This window comes from Neomonachus schauinslandi, chromosome 6, assembly GCF_002201575.2.
Source record: "Neomonachus schauinslandi chromosome 6, ASM220157v2, whole genome shotgun sequence".
Lineage (NCBI taxonomy): Eukaryota > Metazoa > Chordata > Mammalia > Carnivora > Phocidae > Neomonachus > Neomonachus schauinslandi.
Window position 1 is genome coordinate 113,349,141 of NC_058408.1, and position 21,377 is coordinate 113,370,517.

At 53.5% G+C, this 21,377-nt stretch overlaps 1 protein-coding gene across 1 annotated transcript; it reads right to left on the reverse strand.

Moving 5' to 3' along the window:
* Positions 1–2,551: 2,551 nt before the first annotated feature.
* Positions 2,552–15,101, reverse strand: GDF10 (growth differentiation factor 10). The gene is made up of 3 exons (XM_021700113.1): positions 14,786–15,101; positions 4,813–5,738; positions 2,552–2,777 (listed from the first exon to the last, which is right to left on the reverse strand). Exons 1-3 carry the CDS (start codon positions 15,099–15,101, stop codon positions 2,586–2,588), a joined length of 1,434 nt encoding a protein of 477 aa, XP_021555788.1. The 3' UTR covers positions 2,552–2,585.
* Positions 15,102–21,377: the final 6,276 nt, after the last annotated feature.

Here is a 21,377-nt window from a genome sequence, read left to right on the forward strand (position 1 = left end):
CAAGATGCCGTATCTAAACTGCATGGCGCTTTATAAAGGTCAGTGGTCACCGAAGACACCAGTTCCTTCCAGCACACTCCAAAGTCATCACTGCTGGGTAACATCCATCCTGGCACAACCGTGGAGCCCCTACATGGCTGGACACAGGGGTGATCCTCCCAGCCCTCCCCCATCCTTGTAAACCAGAAATGAAGACTCTCAGAAGCCGTAGGATTTTGTGGTGACCCAGATCTCCCAGAAACTGCGAAGGCCAGAAAGAATAAGACAGAACTCTTATAGGACCACCCCAGCTTCATCAAGAAATGGAAGGGGAGCACTGTATGAGAAAAAATTGAGGGGGGCAAGGAAAAAGGAAGAACCTATATTGAGAAGAAAGGTATTGGGACCCTTATCAAGTCGCAATATTTTTATTCATTTTGCTATTAATTTATATCTTGTTATGTTCCAAAAAGGATTAGATGTGGCGAGCCAGACGCTCCATATGCAGATCAGTTTGAGACACCCCAGCATCCAGAGAACGGATCCTGTAGGCCCAGCCCAGTCCCTGTAGGAATAAGGCTGCGTGTGTGCTAAGGACCACCCCCTTGCCTCACCTGTGTCCGCCTGGGCGGGGCCGCTGTCCCCACACATGTCCCAGGACCAGCTGGAGCACCTCGGAGGAGACACTGAGCAGACTCTGCTGGGCTCCGCTTGGTGCCCTGAGGACCCCCTCCCCACACCTACCTGTTCTGTATACTCCTTCCAGTGTCTGTTGCTCTGCCTCCGGCTGCAGCCACCGCAGCCTTCTTCAGAGGCCACCTGGGCTTCTAGAGCTCCCACGAAGAGAGCCAGAGAACTGGGAGTTTCCATCTCCCCACCCGGGAGCAACCTGGAAAAGAGGCCTGAATGTCCAGCTCCCTTGCTTCAAGGCTGGGTGAACCCTGAGCTATAATTAAGCTCCAGAGCTCCCCACAAGATCCAGGATCTGGGATGCCTGGCTTCTTGGCCTCCCGACCAGCTTTTCCCCTTGCCTGTTTTTCCTGGGAGCACTTCCTCATCTATCCCTTGCCCAGGCACGCTCGGCTCAGGAGCCTGACTTAAGATAGACATCATGGGCTTCTTTTCTCCTCCTAAGTTCCCTCTCAGAGGACTGCTCATGGCTTCTCAATCTCCTCCAAGTAAGACTTGGGGCTCTATCATTCTCTCAGGTCCCACCTGAAGGGCTGTTATACACCTGCCCCAAATTGGAGTCAGATTCTTCTTCAGAAATGCTGGTCGATCAGCTTCAGGCACTAGAGTTGATGCCTGCTTGGGGTGATGTCAGCTCGGGGGTAAGGGAACCATTTACGGGAAGCTTTTTGGGGATGGGGCTGCTGACAAGGAAGCAGAAACCCCTGGACCTCAGGAGACACCCCTGACTGCTTCCCATTGAATCTCTTGCTTGAACTACCCCAAGTAAGAGGTCTCTACCCAGGGCACCACAGATGTTCCTTTAAATGTCTCAGACACCTTTTAATCGCTCAATGGCCCCCCTGAAGCTAAGGATGTGAAGAAGCTCTGTGAGACCACTGTGCCTGCCTGGGGCCCTCTCCTGCCTGGATGAGCCCAGGATGGCACCTACACAGCAAAGCGGGCACGGGCCGGATGCTGGAAGGCATAGGACTAGCTCGTTTCCGGAGCTTAGAATAGAGACAGGTGTGAAGAGGCCTAGGGGGGCTCTGCTCCTAACGGAGGCCCAGCGGCCACCAAGACGTCATATTTGTAGGTGGGGCTCTATCCATATTTTGGAATGGTTGACATTCAGTTTTTCAAGATACCACTGTACCTTTAATTTATTAGCTTTCCATAAAAACACATAACATACACAATCTACAGGATAGAAAGTATAATTTACAAAAATATAAAAATCTTGGTTATTTTTTAGTATTCCAACATATTACTGCATGTGTTATTTCAATAAACATGTTTAAACAATGCACACTTAACCAGCCTGATTACCTCTGTGGGGAATGGTGTCCACTCCCTCCTCTTTGTTTTAAAATAAAATATATATTAAGAAAAAGAAACCATGATTGGTTATATGTGCATACTGTATGTGTGAAAGCTTTTGCAGTGGAGTTTCAAAGTTCATGCCATTATTTAGGTGCTGCGTTTCAGTATCAATATGTGGCCCAACGTGTTTTCAACTGACTGTTTAGACAGAGGTTCTTCCCTTGTGAAGAGAGCAGGTCCCCTCACATCTGCAGCCTTCTTTCCCGGTGATGAGAGGATGGGTCACAAAAGCCAACATGGTGGACCCGTTCGGCTTTCAGGTCTTCAGAGCAGAGGGGATGGACGATGAGCAGCCTTCAGGTGAGGGCTAATTCCCGGATTCCTTCAGGAGATTCAGACTGGCGTGTAGGGGGCTAAGTCATCAGCAATGAGAGACCCCAGGATGGGCCCCGGGGGGACAGATCTTTCTGGGACCCGGCAAGGGTGCCTGTGAGCTCTGCCCGCATATGCAGCTGTACCCCTCACGAAGCCCTCACCCCAGAAGGCCCTGAGGACGCTGCCCTGCTGGGTGTGGAGCGGGACGGAGGTTTCCTTCCATCCCGGAGTGGCTGGTCTTACCGGCAGGCACAGGTCTCCACAGACATGTTGGGGTACACCTTCAGAACCACGTTCCGGTTCTCATCCAGGAAGAGGACCCCAAGAGAGTTCATCTTGTCGGGAACACAACAAGGCTCTGGGATGCCCGGGACGATGCCCACAGCCCTGACGATGCTCTGGATGGTGGCGTGGTTGGATGGGCGGACAATCTGCAAGACAAGAAAGGAGCACGGTCACCTAGGCGCTCTGCCCTCACCCACCCACTGTGCCACCTGCACGTCCTCGAGGAGGCCACAGAAAAGGTGTTGACCTAGGAGAAAAGGTGAGATTCCAGGGCTGGGCACACATTTTCTCTGAAGTCAGCCACAGACTGTGTCCCAGGGAGGTGTGCAAAAGCCTCAGGCCTTCCTGCCCTTTGGGTCTCCTGGAGGGAAGTTACATCCCTACATGATTGGCCACTTGGGGGCACCTGTGCATCACTCATCCCCAAGGCGTCCCTGGACCCGGGCAGGAACTGTGCAGAGGGCGATGCCCAGTTGTTCTGCCCGGGCCACAGCTGCCCACATTTCCCAGTCCCAGGAGTTCCGACGCGCTTCCCGTGTGAGCGTGTCCTTAGCACTGGAGGGGAAGGCCCACAGGTGTGTGGGCACCAGCATGATGGGGCTGGACTGCTCATTTCCCAGACGGGTCTGACTGTGGGGTGTCAGGGGCTGCTTCACCTCACCACCCCATCTTGTCATAGTATCAGTCATATGGGGTGGGATTACCTTTATTTTACTGGCGAAGAAGTGGAGGCTTAAAATGTCTAAGTAACTGGACCAAGACCCCTCAGTTAGGAAGCAGCCCAAAGTCATGGCAAGTTGGAGACCATGCTCGCAGGGGCCGTGCGGGCTTTCTTTCCCTCCCCAGGCAGCCTTGCACACCCAGAGGAGTCAGGATCCCACCACAAACACAGAGAATGCTGTTCTCAAGCACCTCCAACAAGAGAAACAGGACCAAGCCACAGGAGTTACCCCTCATTGCGGGCCAAAGGAAGTTTTATATGTAGTGCGTTGCTGAGAAACGCCCCTTGCATGGGGAGGTGGGGAGGACAGCAAGGTAGGGGCATCTGATTTGCGGGCTCAGCCTGCTGTCAAGGAAGGCGGCAGGCTGTCAGCCAGACTGGTAAGGTAAGCGCTGGGTCAGCCGGCTGGAGCCTGCTCACTGCTCATCTGGCATCTGCCCGGGCCTGTGCTAGGCTCTGCCGGCCCACACCTGTCACTCTGTCGGGCACCTCCCTTCCTCTCTCGCACATGCAAGAAAAGCCCCTTAATTCCCAAGCAGGTTAATGCTGCCCCAGGTCTGTGGCTGGGAAATCCCAGCCGACTGATTTATTTACATTCAAATTGGATTTATGCACGGACTCCCTTTCTTGAAGGGGAAAGAATGACCTGAAACTCAGCAGAGGAGCTAAGCAGGAGGGAAGTGTGTGCTCTGTGGGGAGGGCTGACCTCGCCTGGCAGCCAGCCCACCGCAGCCTGGCCTTGGGGAGATGGACAATCAGAGCCACAACCCAGCCCGCAGGGAAGGGGAGACTCTGCAAACCCCGGGGCCAGCACGGCGGATAGAACAGCTGCATGCTGTCTTTCCTGCAGACTCATGCACGGTGAGAGCTAGTTGCCCCGTGGATCCCTGTCCTGTGTGGGAGACAGGGGCGGGCGGGGGTGGGGAGGGGTCCCTAGGAAGCCACTGAGGCCAGCTCTGTACTGGTCACAGACCCGGGGGTCCTGAGGTCCAGACCAGGAATAGAAACGAGAGCCTCGGTGAGGAAGGGGCTTTAGAGGCCTGTCTTGCCTTCCGGGGGGCCGGGGGGGCAGCATGTAGTCCAGCTCTGTAAGGCAGCTGCTATGTGGGAACACACACCTAAGGAGATGGATTCTCCTACTCTGGTTTCTCTTCAGATCACATAAATCTCCTGCTTTTCAAAAGAAGACATGTTCAGATTTAAAATTCAAACTCAGCTAAGTCAGCCCTTTCAAAAGCCCAGCCAAACCACGTCCATCTGTGGGCTGTATTCCCCTGACAGGCTGCCACTCTAGGACCTCTGCCTACTCATCCCCACCTTGAATAGATGGGAGGTGTTCTAATCCCCAGTTCACAGCCGGGAAATAGGTCACAAGGCAGAGGGACTTGCCAGTAGGGGCAGAGCTGGGACTCGCAGCCAGACAAGGGGCTGAACGCAGCGCTGCTGCTCAGCCAGCCTACCTTGGGCATGGGGAACTCGCACACCCCCGCACAGTAGTAGGCGTCGAAGGATTTGGGCAAGATGATCCATTCATTCCACCCAATGTCTGCGAAGTCCACCTTCAGATACCTGCGGGAGCAGACCCTTGGCTCGGCCCACTGCTTCCTCCGGGCTTTCTGCATCGTCTTCTCGTCAAAGTCCAGCACCCTTGAGGAGGCCATGAACAAGTCTTGGCCCTTCTTCCTGCGGTCCTTGCGCCCTGGCCGTGGCTTCAGGGCCCGGAAGGGGCCAGGCCACAGTTCGTGTTTGTGGTAGTGCTGGGCGTGGGGGGCGTGCGCCGGCCTCTCGTCCAGACCTGGCAGCTCATTGTCCTGGAGGGGCCCGGTGGCCTGCGTGGCCCGGCGGACCCGGGGGTCTGCTGAGCTGTTGGGGGCTGCGCCAGGCTCCGGGTCTCCAGCCTGGAAGGGGTCATATCTCTGCAGCGTCACTGCCACACTATTGGGCTCTGAGATGGCCAGGTCATCAGCGTAGATGAGGATGTAAGGTGCGTGGGGGCTTGGCCTGGACACCCTTGGGGCCTTCTCCCCAGGATCCAGCTGGGCAGAGAGGAGCAGCTCGCCATCCTGGCGGGCTGCCTTGACGATGGGAGAGATGTCCTTGGCCTGCCACAGGCCCCGTGGCGGGGGTGCCAGGGCCATGGCCCCGCGGAGCAGCCCCTGCGTGGCTGTGTTCTGCGAGAGACTGCGGAAGAGCAGGTGTTGGTGTGCGGGCAGGCCCGGAGGCAGGAGGCGGCAGGGCGCGTTCTTGGCCCGCTGCTTGCATGGCACCTCTCGTGCCCGGGGCCACCGAGGTTCTGAGTAGAAGTGGAATGTGGCCGAGAGGATCATTTCTGAATCCTGCATAGAAGTCAGGTTGAAGAAATACACAGCCTTCTGGTCAACCACTTCTGTGAGGGCAGGACAGACCACAACAGGTTAGGTTCTTTCTTAGATCAGTCCCGGTGCTCACAGGATCTCCCACTCAGGGTTGGGATGGAGGAAGAATGCCCATTTAGGGAGCCCCTCCAGGCCAGCCAGGCTTTCCTCATCTTGGCTCATCCTCACAGTAAACTGAGGAGGGCCCCCTTACTTATCCTCAATGAACAGATGAGGAATTGAGGTCAGAGAGGCTGGGGATTGTCAATACCCCATTACAAAAAGGAAGAGATAGCAGACGGGGAGGTGGGTACTCAGGCACCTCCCTGTGTCCTCTCCCTGCACTCCAGGGTCCTCAATGCACAAATGCACAAATACACAAATACCACTGACATCTCCATGGAGAAGATAAGGTAGAATCAGGCTTGGGGGATGCTTTGAGTCAGGCACAAGCCCTGTGAGAACGCCCTCCTGTATGTACCCAGCCCTCTACTTCACAGATACTAAATGCGGTCGTTCTTCCAAACAAGGTGAACAAAGCAGAGCGCCCCTGACTCCCCTGTGTTCCGAGTGCCTTCTGAGGGAAACTGGACTTGAGGGCACAGCTGTCTGGGCATCTGCTACATGTTTTGCCCAAGGGCCTGCTCCCGCAGGTATCTCTTATAAAGCCTTGTTTGACAAGGAAGAGCAATATCAGGGTTGCACAAGGCCACTCAACAAAATCTACAAAGACCAGGTTGCTCTCTAGAGGCCCAAATCATGAGAAGGACTGGCATTCCTCAATCAACCCATCTGCAGCTCGAGAATGCTCTGGCCCCTGCATTCCTGGGGCTGTCAAGCACCTCTTCCTTCTTGCCTGGCTCTACCAGGTGTATCCCAGGGCCACGGGGCCGAGCATCCTCATCTGTGGCCCTAGGAAGCTGCCCCGAGCCCAGGCAGCATGAGTTCTCTGAATGGCCAAGTCCTCCAGAGGGTCCGGGTGGGAGGGACGAGTTGTTCCCCAGGCCTCCCTGTGATACTGCAGGCTGGCGGGAGACCAGAGCTGCCAGGCTGGTTGCCTCCTTCCTACTGCTCCCCTTCCTGAGGCCAGGTGTCTGCATGCTGGTACAGACTGCTGGGCACAGTTGCCAGAGGCACAGAGCTCCGAAGCACAGCACTGTGCATGTGTGCAGGGACGCTGCGCCCAAAGGGCATGGGCCAGGCTCTTAGCTTCCCTGACACCTGGACCCACAGAGGCAGCTGGGATTTGTTTTTGTTTTTTTGTTTGTTTGTTTTTGTTTTTGTTTTTTTTTGTTTTGTTTTTGTTTTTTTAATCAAAATCTCCCTTGTAAGGATATTCCCTTCTATTGGGAAGAAGGCATAATGCGATTAGGAACTGTCATGTCCTCTCAAGGGACCATGAAAGAGAGCAAGGAAGGAAAAAGCATATCCACAGAGGGCCTGATGAATGTCAGGCAAGATTTAGATGACACTCTAAAGACCCTGCCTTATCTGACCCTCAGAGCAAACCCAAGGAGAAGAGCGGCAGCCCCTCAGTGTGTTCCACACATAAGGAATAGGGCAGGGCCCTGAAGGCCAGTTAAACTTGGCTTCTGCAGACACTGCAGCTTCTGGTGTCCTGGGCTCAAGAGCTGCGTATCCCCAACTTCCTGCTCTCTGCCTTCCTCCCCTGGAGATGCTGATTCAGAGGGTCTGTGACAATGGGGCCAAGGGATCTATGTTTCACCAGTATCCTAGAGGACTCTAAGCACCGGGCAAGTTTGTGTATCCAGGGTTGATGTGCGGATGGGGTGCAAGCTCACCAGCACTGCAGCCCCCCATCCTCCAAGCTAGACAGGGCCCTAAGAACCAGGTCCCCAGGCCGCATCAGGACCACACCGAGCTCATCTGCCTCAGGCGGACAGTGAGGGTCTCTATTTCACATGATTGTTTGCAGGATTAAATAAATAGCATATGTAGTGTGCTGGGCACCAAGGAGGAGCCCCTAAATGTGGTTCCCTGCCACTCCCACCTAAAGGACCAAGGCTGGCACAGCAAGCAAGCTCTTCCTACACCGACTCGGTATCCTTCCAGTGATCCAAATTATCTGAGTCGTAACCCAGTGAACAAGGCAGATAAAGTGTTTTTTTCTTTTATCCAATTGAAGTCTACCGTTCTTCTACAGATTCCTTGCTAGGAAATGCACTAGGAGGCTCTAGGACAGACATTTCTGACACTTTCCAAAGAGTTGGCCCACTGTGGCAGGATGCAGGCATCTCTGGCCTAGGAACTTACAGCCTTTGGTGAGGAAGGACACAGCAGACTGGGGCAACAGAGATAGGCCTCCCCAGAGGAAAGGCACCCCAGCCTCCCTCCCAGTGATGAGCTAACGGACCAGAGGATCTCTGAAGAAGGACGGCTGTGACCACCATGCCAGGGACAGCAGCCTGAGGCAGGGGTGGCCCAAGGAAGGCGCTGGGAGGCCTGCCCTCAAGGAGCGAGAAGTGCCTGAGAGGAGGACTGACCTTCCCTGAAGGTTATTCCTGCACAGGATGCAGGAGAGGGACAGCAAATACTGCTCCTCTCCAGACAGAGAACCACAGAGAGTGTGTTCTGAGACTGACGCCCAGCCTGATCAATCCCACTCCGGACAGGAGTCCTTCCTCTGTGTGGCTTCAACACCTTTGGCCATAGGGAGCTTGTCCCTCATAAGGCAGCCTGCTGCCTGAAGACCCTCTCTGGGGGAATTGTGGGGTGGTGATGGGCCACCCCCATCCCCAGCGTGTGAAGGGCCACAGGGCAGCTCTGCTCTCTGTGTCTACATGCATGCAGTGCAGGGGGCTCCAGGCTGTGACGAGAGAAGGGGAACCTACAGGAAGTCTCCCGGCTTGCATGAGCCCAGGCCTCAAGAGAGAAACCCCTAAGAGAAGTCCCTATTGCCTATTTCCCATGTCTCATGGTCAACAAGAAAAGATCCTCCCACCCTCCTTCCCTCCCCCCACCCTCCCTCCTGTCCTTTTCCTTTCTCTTTTTCTTCCTTCTCTCCCTGCCTCCCTCCCTTTCTCACTAAACATTAGGTCAACTCCTACTCTGGGCTCAGGGTTGTGCTGACTGGGGTCCTGGAAAAGGTGACCAGAGGGGCTCCGCCCAGGGATGAGACAGACGGGCCATCGTGATGACGCCCTTCTGCTGCCCTGTCACTGCTTTACAGAGCACTGTCCAAGTGAGGCCCGGGGGTGCTGGGTGCATTCACTCACAGGCCACTGCCCTGCTCACGGCTCTCCATTGCCCCAAAAGCAAAACGGAACCCCTTGCAGAGGCCCTGCTTGACCTGGCCTGCCTCCCTACCCGCCCGCATCTCTGCCCCAGCCACCCTGGCTTCTGGTCCCTCCAACACGAAGCTTCCCCGCTCAGGGCTCTGCCTCTGCTGTCCCTTCTGTCGCTGCCCCTCCTCCTCCAGGCCCCGCCCCCTCCCCTTCGCTCTCTGCTCTCCGCTCAAAGGACATCTCAAATACAGGGCACCCTTGGCTCCTGTGGCCGGAAGAGAAACCCCGTCACTCTGTCCCCTGCTTCATTTGTCTTCATGTCACTTCCCAACTTCCTGATCCGTATTTCTTTGTTATTATTTCTCTTCCCCCCCCGCTAGAACACCAACTCCAAGGGAGTGGAGCTTTGGCAGCTCTGTGCACTGCTGCATCCCTAGATCCTAGCTCAAAGCCCGAGTGAGAGGTGGTGCCCGGAAGTAAGTGGTGAATGATGGGGGAAGCGTGGGGTCTTTGCTAGATCTGTCTGCTTCAGTTAACGAAGGGGGATCCCTGACCTGCTGCCCTCGGGCTCAGCAAACACATCCTGAAAGTCCAGAAAGCCTCATTCTTTGGGAAGATGAAGCTCATGATACACATCCAACTGGAGACACTGGGCAGCAGGATCTTTGTCCAGTTACTTCTGCTTGAGCCTCAGTTTCCTTGTCTTTAAAATGGGAATAATATCGTTTACCAGTGATGGAGGTCCAAGCCCCAAACATGTACGTGTGCTTGATTCCCCAAATTCACAAAGAGGAGAGCAGATGTGTCATTCATTCTCTGGGAGAAGATGGAGCTTCAGAAAGGGTATCTAACTTGCCTAAAGTCACCCAGCTGGTTAGGGGCAGGGCCAGGGCGTACACCCAGGGCTGTCTGACCCCAAGGCCATGCTCCCCTGTGTACTTGGATTAGAATGGTGATCTACCTAACAGCGAATGTCACAAAGACCATGTGCTGTGAAGCGCAAAACATTTTGCAAACACAAGTCATTACGTGGATGTTTTAGAGTTCTAACTCTCCGAGAAAGAAAGGACTAACTTTATTTAGATGAGCCATTCTTTCTCTGGATTTTTGGAAATCTCAGAATCCTAACTGGGTCCACTCTGTGGGCACTCAGCCTCCTTCTTGAGGGTAATGGGGATGGGACTGGGTGGGGGGGGACGGAAGAGGTGGCTCTAGCCCAAGGGTCCCTCCAGGCACCCTGCTGACCAACCTTCAGGCCAAGAGGACTCTCAGAACAGAACCTAAGCCACATGGAGATTTGTCCCTTCATCCACTGCCCTGGAAACAGCCATCAGGGGGACCAAAGATTGAACTAAAAGGACTGAAGCCCACACCAGAGTGGGGCTAAAGATTCAAGCACCAATGGAAGGTGGAGGAAGGGAGCCATGGGCCACCAGGGGTGCTGCACAGAAGGGAAGAGAATGAATATGTATCAAGCGTCTATTTTCAGGCAGGTCCCAGAGGAAATCCTGCTTGCATCACTTATTAGCTGTGGAGCCTTAGGCAAATCATGGAGCCTCAGTTTCCACATCTGTAAGCTGCACAGAGTTTTTGTAGGCATTTCCTAAAGTTGTAAGATCATCTCTGCAGAGCTCACGCCATGGTGTCTGGTACCCAACACATGCTCAGAACATACTGGCCATGTGGTGTCACCAGCTACTATGACACTCAGGGCACCATGTCCTTGTCGCCTGTTCTCATACCCAGCGGGAGGCATCGGCACCTGTCCACCCCTCCAGCAGGAGCCAGAGGGTCCCATGGCCTCTCCCCTCCTGCATCTAACCAATCCCAGTTCCTGCTGGCTTCGCATCCTGTTTCTTCACAACCATCTTGAACTCTGCATCCCTCCACCACTGTCTTCACTCATGGCCCGACCTCCACTGCCACCATGACATGAGGAAATCATCTATTATAGATGAAGAGTCAATATCCTTACTATACAGAAAACCTCTACCAGTCGGTAAGAAGTCAAGACCACAAGGAGGAAGCCATTTCCACAAGAAAAATTGCAACTGGCTAAAAGGTATGAAAAACAGTTCAGGATGACCAGTAATGGGAAAAAGAAGTAACTTTAAATGAGGATATAGCAAATTTTACCTTCCCATTAAAGATATGATCCTCCTAGGGTAAAAAATGATATATATATCTAACATATAATATATATACTATATACAGAATATGGTAATATATTTATATAACCTATAATATATATTATATATATTCCACTAAACTATTAATTCTAGTTATATTTGGGTTTGTAATTAAGAATGACTTCTTTTCTCTACGGTGATTTTCTATGGTTTCCAGATAAGTACGAATTTATTTCATACTCTCTTCTCTCTCCACCTCCTGCATCTCTCCTTCCCTCTTTCTCTCCCCTCCCTCTTCCCTTTCCCTCCCCCTCTACCTCCACCACTGTCTGCACACCGTATACTGCCCACAGCTGCAGCCAAACTCAGGCCCCTCAAGGCTCTTATGGCCTGGTTGGGCCTGCTGGTCCACCTCTAGCTCCTGCCTCTCTTCTCTCATTGTTTCCTCACAGAAACCACAGTGCTCACAGTCCCCAGCACACAGTAGGCTGCTTCACTTCTACACCTGGCCAAACACCACCTGCCCTTCCGAGTCTATCTGGAGCCTTACCTCCTCTGCGAAGGCTTCGCTGGTCCTTCCCCACCGGCCCTCCCCGTGCCGGGACAGCATCAACCCTTGGCTCCCAAGCATACACACAGCCCCTCCCCATGGCATTGTGCCCCCTGTTCTGCTGCCCATACTCTTCCGCTTACTTCTCCCTTCCCCCCAGGTCATGCACTTTTCTGGGCAGGGCCAAGAGTCTGTGCATCTGTGTGTCCTCTGAGCTTACAGCACCTGCCACCTAATGAGGTGCTCAGCAAATACTTGGGGAACTGAAACGAACGTGACCTTTGGCCTTGTTGGCAAAGTATGTATTATTACTCTCATTTAGAGATGAAGACATCAAGCTCAGAGAGGTTAAGTAAATTGCCCAATTTCACACAGGTCAGTGGAAAAGCTTAGAGTTAAACACAATTGTTTAGGACGGGGGAAGGTTTAACCTTAAGCCTTAGGGTCAGGCTCGGAAGCGCCCTCCTCTGCTGTAGACTTAATAGGTACCAAGACACACTTCAGGAAGCAGTGGAAGGGAGGGAAGAAGGGTGGCTAAAATAATAGTAATAGCATCTAATAAATTACTGAACCCATGCCCAAGGCACTGTCTTAAACACTTGATATATCTCAGTTCATTTTAAAAACCCTATAAGGAAGGGAGCATTACTAGCCCCATTTTAGAAGTGAAGAAAAAAAAAAACAACACTGAGTCCTGGACAAGTTTAGTCCCTTGCCCTGGTCATTGACTCTGCATCTGGACCTCAGCAGTCTGGCTCACAGCCCACACTCAGAACTTAAGCCATGTTGCCTGGTGGCAGGGACTACCCCACTGAGGCTGCAGAGGCCACTGTCATGCCACAGGATGGTACTAGTATGTTCCAGGACCGGAGCTAAAGTCCCCACATTGGTGCCTCCTCCATAAGATGAGGGGTCCCTGCCCAGGCTCACAGCTCCTCACAGCTGGGTCGCTGGCTCACAAAGCAGGCATCTCTGAGGGCTGACGAGGGGCTGGGTGGGAGCCACTTAATAATGTGAATCAAGGGAGGAGGTGAGAAACCAAACCGCCTGGGCTGATGCTGTGTCAGGCAAAAACCCACCGCATCCCGCTGAACCACACTCTGCGCTGTGTGCACAGAAACCCATGCTCAGAGAGGAAAAGCTGGTGGGGCTGGGCCTTGGACCCAAGGCTGTCAAATGGTTCCAAATAAGTCGCAGACTGGTCCGGAATAATCCTGATCTCTCGGAGAATGGTCTGCTCTATCCTCTGTCTCCTAAGCCCTGGGCTGAGTTCTGATGGAGGTGGGGAGAGATGCTAGCAGTAGGAACAGCACTGGCTTGGCACATGGGAGGTGCCAGCCCCTGCCACTGTGAATGGCCCCCTACCCCAGCCTCAGTTTTCTTATCCATAAAATTAGATGGCTGGATGTGAAGTACTGTCCTCAGCTCCTTTTCAGGGCTAACACCCTATGCGTCAATGTTATTTGTGCTACCCTTGTTCTGTGCAAATGGAAAGACAAGACCAAGCACCTCCATGCCGGGGGCTGCAGCAGTGAATGTGCTCAGTGGCCATGCTCGCCCCTGTTGCAGGATGGACCTTGCTGACCTTGCTTTCCTCAAAGACAAGGCTCTGAGGACTGAGTTAATGGATGCAAAGTCAACTGTACACCTATACGAACACAAATGCTTTGTATTTCCATGGGAACAACATGCACCAACACCTAATCTGGCCAGTGTTAGGCTCTGGGCAACCCCACAGGAAAGATACTGGTAAGACCTGCCCATTTTGTAGATGAGTACAGTAAAGTCCACAGAGGTTTAGTGATTTGCCCAAGGTCATGTTCATGCTAGATGATTCTTGACTGGCTTAATTTAATAATGATGTTCCAGAAATGGACCCCATGTGATGAATCAAAATTACCAGGGAGGTATGGAGTTAGGCCCAGTTGGCATGGAGCCCCGGAACAGTACCAAGTGGTCTGCTCAGTGGAGGATGGGGGCCCAGGCCTCTCTGTGGCAGTTATTCCTCAGTACACTGTTATGCAAGGCCAAGCTTCCCAGGTAACAGGTGTTACCGTGAGTCACACAACCAGCAGTCAACAGGTGGCCGACCTGATCCCACACTGTCTGGCCCCAATGTTGGGCTTGCTCCTCTCCACCTCAGGAGGGGTCGGTCCCTAGAGACCAATAGTTTTTGTTTTTGTTTTTGTTTTCTCCTGATGAATGGCCTTTTCCCCCACTGGGGCTGCTGTGGACCCCTACCCACACTTTCTAGAACGGCATTGTGTGACCACAGGTGGTCTCCATGACAACCAGGGTTTTTCCGCCACCCCTGCCACCAGTCTGCGCCTCCTCTCTGCTCGTCCGGGGCCCCCAGGGGTAGGCCAGCGGGGCTGGCAGGTAGCTGAGGCTGCAGGATGGAAGTGCTCTCAGAGCAGGGCGGGGAGGTGCTCTAAGTGACCTCTGTGCAGCTCCATCCAAGGTGTGAGGACAGGGGAAAGGATCTGCCCGGGGGGGGGGGGGGGGCAGGGGGGGGAGGGGAGTATGATGCCCCCACTGCCCAAGCTTCTGGACCCTTCCTCAAACCCCCATGGTCTGAACATTTCATGTTAGTGCCTTGCAGGCCTCAGTTGTGTGTACCCAAGACCAGACACCCGAGGCCCTTCTCAGTTCACTCTGTTTGCCCAGCCCTGGAACCTACTAAGTGCCCCCAGCTAGAAGTTCACGCCCCCTGCCTGGGTCGGTATCTGGCACTTTTATCCTGGCTGTCTTATGCCCACCTGACTGTTCCCACTCAGTGCCCTTCTCATCTGTCAAGAGCCAACACAACTGAGTCCTATGACATGCATACTACCGGTCAGGAGCTTCCCCAGTCCAGGACCATCTCCACCCTGTGCTTAAAGCCTTGTGTATGGGGTGGTCTAGACCAGCCAGTGTGGCACCCTCCCAGTCTTGGGAGCACCCTAGGGGCAGGAACTCTGGGTCACTGCCACTGTGGTGTCCCCACTGAAGGTTCAGGGCCTGGCATAGAGTGCTTGGTGAATAGTGAATGAATGAACGAATGAATGAGTCTATGAATAGAAGGAAGAGAAGAAGTGGGTGCAGTGGTGGGGAGGATGAACAAGTGAGGAAGTGGGAGAAGGAAAAGGGGGGTGTCTGGGACCCCCTCTACTTACCTAGCCGGGCGCGGAAGCTTCGAACCGTGTTGCCCCCTCCGGGCCTCGCGCCCCTCCGACTGTATTTCTCATAAAGCCGGAGCATGTGGACGGCGACCATGTCTTGGGCGCCGGGGCCCAGAGTGGCGGCAGCCTCCCCCGGGGACCGCCAGGGGTCTTTGATCCCAGCCAGGCCATCAGCGGCTGCAGGCGGGGCGGACCGGGCGGGCGCCTGGTGGCTGCCGCCTGCGTCCCGGAGCAACAGCAGAAGCAGAGGCAGCAGCGCGAGCAGTTGGGGCCCCGGTCCCGGGCTCGTCCGAACAGGGCCACGGGCCATGGTGGGTGGCGGCGGCGATGGGTCGAAGCCGGGGAGCGGGAGAGAACGCGCGGGCGCACCGGAGGGCGCGAGGGCGCTGGGTGCCGAGATCCGCGAGGGGCGCGGAGTGGAGGCGGGCGGGAGCCGAGCGCTCAGGTCAGTCCGCGCCGCCCGAGCCCCGGGCCCGCGGTCACGGCCGTCCGGAGCCGGGTGGAGCGGAGCCGAGCCAAGCCCGAGCCGACGCGACGCCCCAGCGGACTCGCGCAGCGAAACTTTGCAGCCCACAGCTGGGCCCGCTCGGCGGGTTCGAGGGGCGGGGCGGGGCGGGGCGGGGCGACCGGCGGCGCCCTCGGGGGGACCGGCTGTGCGCCCCGGAGCACGCGGGGCCGCCGCCGACACGGCAGTGCCTGGCCCGGCTGCGGTGTGCATGCGCCCGTGTGTGGCGGCGGCGGCGCTCGCGCGCAAGGGTGTGCGCCCGAGTGTGCGCCCAGGAGTGTGGGGGCGCGTGGGCGTGGGCGTGGGCGAGCGCGCTCCCCGCTCCCCTGCGGAGAGACGGAGACCCAGGACCCGGCCGGCTCCTGTGTGTCGGCGCCGCAGCCTGGCCAGGGTTGCGCGGGGGCTGGGGCGGCCTTGGGAGGGGGACCCGCCTGCCGGGTTGCCCCTGTAATGGCATGTGATGACTATGTGGTTGCAAGATGACAGCTCCCCCGTGAGGACCCGAAAGGGGATGTGTGTGCGCCCGGTTGCCTCTGAGCCGGCATCCAAAATGCAAGAGTGAGGGGAACACGGACCGTCCCTGGGCAGCCTCTGAAAAGAGAAATCCTAACCCCAAAGTTCAACCAACCCAGGGCAACGGGAACAAGATCCACATTAAAATTCAGAATTAGTCCATTAACTGACCCTGTATTTGGCAACAATGATCCCAGTCGTTGAAGAAGCACATCAAATGTCTGTATTAATCTTTGGACATGTAGCCACCAGGATTGTCCGGGGTGGCGGGGAGGGGGGGGGAAGGGTGTGGTTTCAAATTGCCTTACAAAACCTTTCCAAAGCGTCAGGATAGAAGAAGAGAAAGCAGTAGTAGCTTTTCCGAGGTTTCACAACAAAGTGAGCGTACAGTGAATCCCTGGCCCACTTCCCCTCTGCTTAGCTCTGGGGCAGGAGGTCCTGAACTTCATCATGCCTTTAGTGCGGTTTCTTGTCCATGGGTAGAATTTCAGGGGTTCTGCGAACTTGGATGGGGAAAATTTACATTTCTATTTTCAATAACCTGTAACTGAAACTTAGCATTTCCTAATATTAGAAATGCAGGCAACCAACCACAGGGGTATTAACTATGCCTGTGACTTCCATGAATTAATAAAAAGGCAGATATATTGCTATGTTGCAAAGTTATTTTTCACAATATTTGGATAAGTTTATTTTAATGTAATTGGCTTTCTTGGTAATATTGTATATTAAAAACATTCTTTTGAAAGGGGGTCCACAGGTTTCATCAGACTGAGAAAGGGGTCCAAGGGCCACACGAAATATTTACAAATCCTTGTGAGGGAAGGAAAGGACCTCTTCAAACCCATGTTCTTCCAGAACTATCTAGGATACTGCCTATGCTACATTTCAAAGGACTGTTTGCAAACTTGTGAACACCCTGTTCCCTTTACTTGGTAACTCTGGGCTGGGTGAGCCAGAATCGTTACTTTTCTTGGAGGGCTCACAATGCAATAATTGAAAATTTGCTGGAAAAAGCTTCTGTTGGTGTGTAAAATACAACCTATTTTTAATTCTTTTTAAATCTTGCAGTGTCCAATTAGAGGTTATCCTATTGAAAGCCTCTGAACCTCAGGCCTGTCTCATTTGGAAAACTATAGAGAAGCATTTTATTTATTTCGATAATTATCTCACATGGCATTTAACTTCCCGTTAATGTATATCCCATTTGTTCTGTGAAACAGCTCTCAAAACTGCTTGCCTGGAGGTGAGATGATCAAGTCACAGTCTTAGACTCGATGAATCTGTCCTTATAAATGATCCGCACCGACTTTTACTGCTCTCTTTCCCCCACGCCCACCCCCACTCCCCTCCTTCTCCATGTGCCCCTCACTTCCCCTCTCCCCTCCTCTCCCCTTCTCCCCCAGAATGCCTCTGACCTGTACCGGCTGGGGGTAACCTCTGCTCATGGGTAGTTTTGTCTCTGCTGGGGCCATACACAATCGAGGCCTGTGAAAAGGAGGGTTAGTCTGCAGGAGGCCGGGACAAGCTGGGCTATTCGGGATCTGTGTCCATTAAAGCCTTCTTGCTCTCCTTAACTCATTCCCCCTCCATTCAAGCCAGCCTGAGGGTCAGGCTTTAGCCAGCCCTAAAACCTGTAGGGTACAGATTCTCTGAATTGTTGGGAAAGAATTAAGGCATCAGCCAGGGACGGCTAATATTTCTTGCCTCATTTTATTGCTGAACAGCGGGACTGTAAAGTCTTGAACACTGGAGCACTATGGTCCCCTTTCATGTAGCCGAGATGATGGGATAAAAATGTGTTTGGTGAAGCAATTCAGATTACCACCGGGTCACATCCTCGCTGGCTCCCAGCACGGCCTGCAAACAGCATCACCGAGACAAGAAGCAATCGCTGTGCAATTCAGCTCATGCAGAACAGTGTTTCTAGCGTGGAAATGAGGCTAATTGTGGAGCTTGCCAATGAGAATGTTTTGTTTTTAATAGCTCAGGCTGTAGCTCAAAATACGAGTTGAGATGGCGGACTCAGGACACAGTCCTGAGAGCTGTGAGTTCTGACAGCTTCCTCCTAAAATGATCGGGGTCCTGGGAGTGTCATACACTATTCTTACCAGGAGCACTGGGGTCTTGGGACTTGCCAACTGGGACAGGAAGGGCTCTCTCCAGAGAGGTGAGGGGTTGTTTGGGGGGCCCTTAGTCTTCCAGGTCTCCCTGCTGCACACCCTGGGTTCCTTACACTCAGAAAACCCCAAGGAAGAAGTGAAGAAGCTCAATCGTTAGGAAGCCCCATGCCTGGACAGTTCTGAGAAGCACGCTCATTTGCTTTCCTCCGAACCTCTCCCCAAATAAACACCCCATGAAATGTTCCTGAGCAACTGCCTCATGATATTGTCCAGGTAACTTGGGGTAGAGTCAGTTTTCAGCTCTCGCTAGCTCTGCCACCAGCCCCATTGCCTCTTTGGAACCCCAGCAGCTTCCCGTTTACATGAGAAGGCTGAGCCCTGGGCTCTGTTTCAGCTCCAACACTGTATACCTGGGTCTGTGGCCTCATGTCAACCCATTCTTGGAAGTGAGAGAGTCAATGTGACCCTTTGGAGTCAATTGGGACTAGGTTTGTGTGCCTGTCTTCACCACTACCTAGCTGTATGGGGACAAGAGCAAGATATTCTGAGGATCATTAGTAAGGGTTTAGCATGAGATTGTACTAAATAGCATTGCTCCTTGTTACTACTCTTTTATTTCTTGTGTGTTCAAAAGAGATTGTAGCCTATTTGAAGTGGACCCAGACTCTGGGAGATTTGGTGAGAGGTTCAGCCCAGCCTTGCTCTGCAGAGGAAATGCATTTCTTAGTGCATAGTGCCAAGAGTTAAAAAGAAAAAGAAAGGAAGGAGAATGTTTCCATGATTGGGAAGTCATAGACCTCTACCGGCGGTATCTATGGGTCCCTGTCCAGAGGTTGGGGTTGAGGGGGGAGATGACTGACAGCCCTTCATCTAGGCTTCCAAAGCTCTTGGCCCTCAAGGACAAAAGAGATGTGAGCGAGTCCCTGTTCCCATTTGGGGTATGAGCTGTGAAAAAGCAGCTGAAGGGTTTGCAGGGGCACTGGAGACAAGAATCCCAGGGCCTCCCCAGGCCGCCGGGCCCGAGCGTAATAAATCTGCAAAATAACAAGCACAAAGGACTTTATAATCAATGACAGATTTTATTTTTGCTCTGGCAAAATCCATCCGTGGAGCTAACATTTTATAGGGAAATAACTACCCACTTTGTGACTCCTTCTCGGCCCATATTCTCTTTCTTAAAGTCGGGAAAAGCTCGGAGAATCAAAGTCAGCTCCTCCGAGAACTGTGGCAGGAGAAAGCATGACTTCCCCTGGGCGGGAACCCAACCCTCCCGTTACTTCCTAGGGTGGCTCGGGCCATTCATTTCTGTTTTGCTAAAATACCCGTGACATGTGAATAAACCAGGATTACAGAACATTGTCTCGGTCAGTAATCTGAGCCGGCATGGGCTCTGGTTTGATGAAATATGGTGCTCTCTGAGCAAACATGGGAATTGGTATTACTTCTCGTTAAAGCTGAACAGTGGGACTATTTAGAACTGATGCATGAATGCTGCACTGTGGGGAGTGACAATTTGAAGGGAGCCGATTTGGGGGAGGGGGCCGTGGTGTGTGTGAGTTGGCCAGAGCAAGGCAGTTAGGAGACGTCTGCGGGGGAGGCAGCCAAAGAGACACTTGGGAATTAGGACCCCCTTCAGGGCTGCCTGGGCTCCTGACAACCCCAAAATAATCCTTCTTAGAACCTTTGCAGGAGGGACAGAGCCTTACATCCTTGTCCTGGCATTTGAGCCCTTCTGGTCTGGCCTGACTGTCCCCTCGGTCTTGGTGGACGTCTCTCCAGTCTCTTCCCACCAGTTCTCTCGTGCCCCGGATTCAGAAGGACCCGCAGTCTCTCCATACAACTGCTAACTGCCTCTGGAGTGGCGCTGTGCTGACCACCTAGCACCCCTTCCACGACCTGGGTGCTCGTTCCTCTGGCTGCCAGGGTGGTGGTCTGCTGCTGGCCCACCGCTGAGAACGTCTCCAGGGCCTGCCTCACCCAGAGCTGTCCCCTTCCCTGGGACAGCCCTAGTGCAGCCACTAGGCCCTGAAGGGTGGGGAGGCCTGATCCCCTAGCCCTGAGGCAGGACGGCTCTGAAGTCTCCTTAGCTCCAGGATTTGCCGTGGGCTCTGCCGGGGTCCTTGTCGCAGCCATATCACATTTGCCTTCCTGGTCTGATGAATCCCAGTTTCCACAAGCACATTCCCACGAACCTCTGCATGCACAGTTCTATCTCAGAGTCTGTTTCCCGAGACACCTGACCTATGATAGTCGGTGCCAGGAGAGATCTGAAGAAGTGGGCTCTAATATGGGACGCGGGAACAGAGCTCTCTACTGCCTGATGGCAAAGAGGACTCTCTCATGGCAAAGAGGACTCTCTCTGACTGGTGTGGCTAGAGTCCAGATAGCCCTTGGCGTGCATAGTGGGGAACCCCAGGGTTTAGTAGCTCAGCTATTGAAGGTTCAGGGAAAGTGATCATTATAAAGACAATGGAAAGGGTTGGCTCCTGCTGAGTGAGACGGATTCATGGGAGATAGATAATGAAAGGTTGAGGGTGATCAATCACTAATTTAAGCCAAAGTGTGCAAATCAGAGAGCCTTCCCAGCAGCGCATAAAGAGCCCCTTGCAGCTGGTGCAGCTGAAGATCAGGCCCAGGACTTAAAAAATGAAGGTAGCAGAGCTCAAGTGATGGTTGAATTTTCAACCCCAGCAAGTCTGTTATGCCAAAGTCCGGGTCCTAGTTGGGAAGGAGTGGGACCCTGAGACTTGGGATGGGGGCATCTTGGTTGATGCACTCGAGAAACTTAAAACTCTACCCCTACTCGCATGCTCTGGGCCTGAGGAAGTAGCTCACACTCCCCTTGCTTGAAGAAGATGCAGATATAACATGTGTCCCTTTCGTAATCTACCCATTCCTCCCTTCCTGGCTGCCGAATGAATACTGGGGTCATGTCACCACATGTCACCACATGTCACTCAACCAGGAGAGTGCTGGGAGCACCAACAGGGAAAGGTACTATAGATTGGAGTGTTTTAGTACAGAGTCAACATGCACCAATAGAACATGATTGGAACTGGATCTTGGGGGTGCTGCATCAAGGGGGAATATAGAGTTGGATAGGGGAGCGTTTCTCATTACAAAAGCACTGTCCCATGCTACAGGATTTACACCATGGCAAGGGCCCCAGTAGATGGGGCTAACATGCTTCTGGGTTGGCTCTTGGATGCTTGGGCAAAGCAATGGCATGCACTAAGTGAAGTACCAGAGACAAGTTGCCATAGTAAATGATGGGGGAACAGAGGCCGCAGTAGAAGTAGTATATAAGGCTAGAAAACCACAAGCCTAAGTGTTCCAGAGAAGGGCTCAGAGGGCTCTGCATTTCCCAAAGTGACAAGGAATTCAGCAGTGAGAAGAGCACCAAATCTTGAAAAAGCTCAGTGATGGCTGTTCTCTGTGGGCTAGG

What these genes read in the sequence shown, in the direction of transcription:
- GDF10 (XM_021700113.1), bottom strand. Translation starts at nt 15,101, where the DNA reads ATGGCCCGTGGCCCTGTTCGGACGAGCCCGGGACCGGGGCCCCAACTG. An exon ending in AAGCTTCCGCGCCCGGCTAG is followed by an intron (nt 5,739 to 14,785) that starts GTAAGTAGAGGG and finishes CTGCCCTCACAG; the next exon opens with AAGTGGTTGACCAGAAGGCT. An exon ending in GCGAGTTCCCCATGCCCAAG is followed by an intron (nt 2,778 to 4,812) that starts GTAGGCTGGCTG and finishes CTTGTCTTGCAG; the next exon opens with ATTGTCCGCCCATCCAACCA.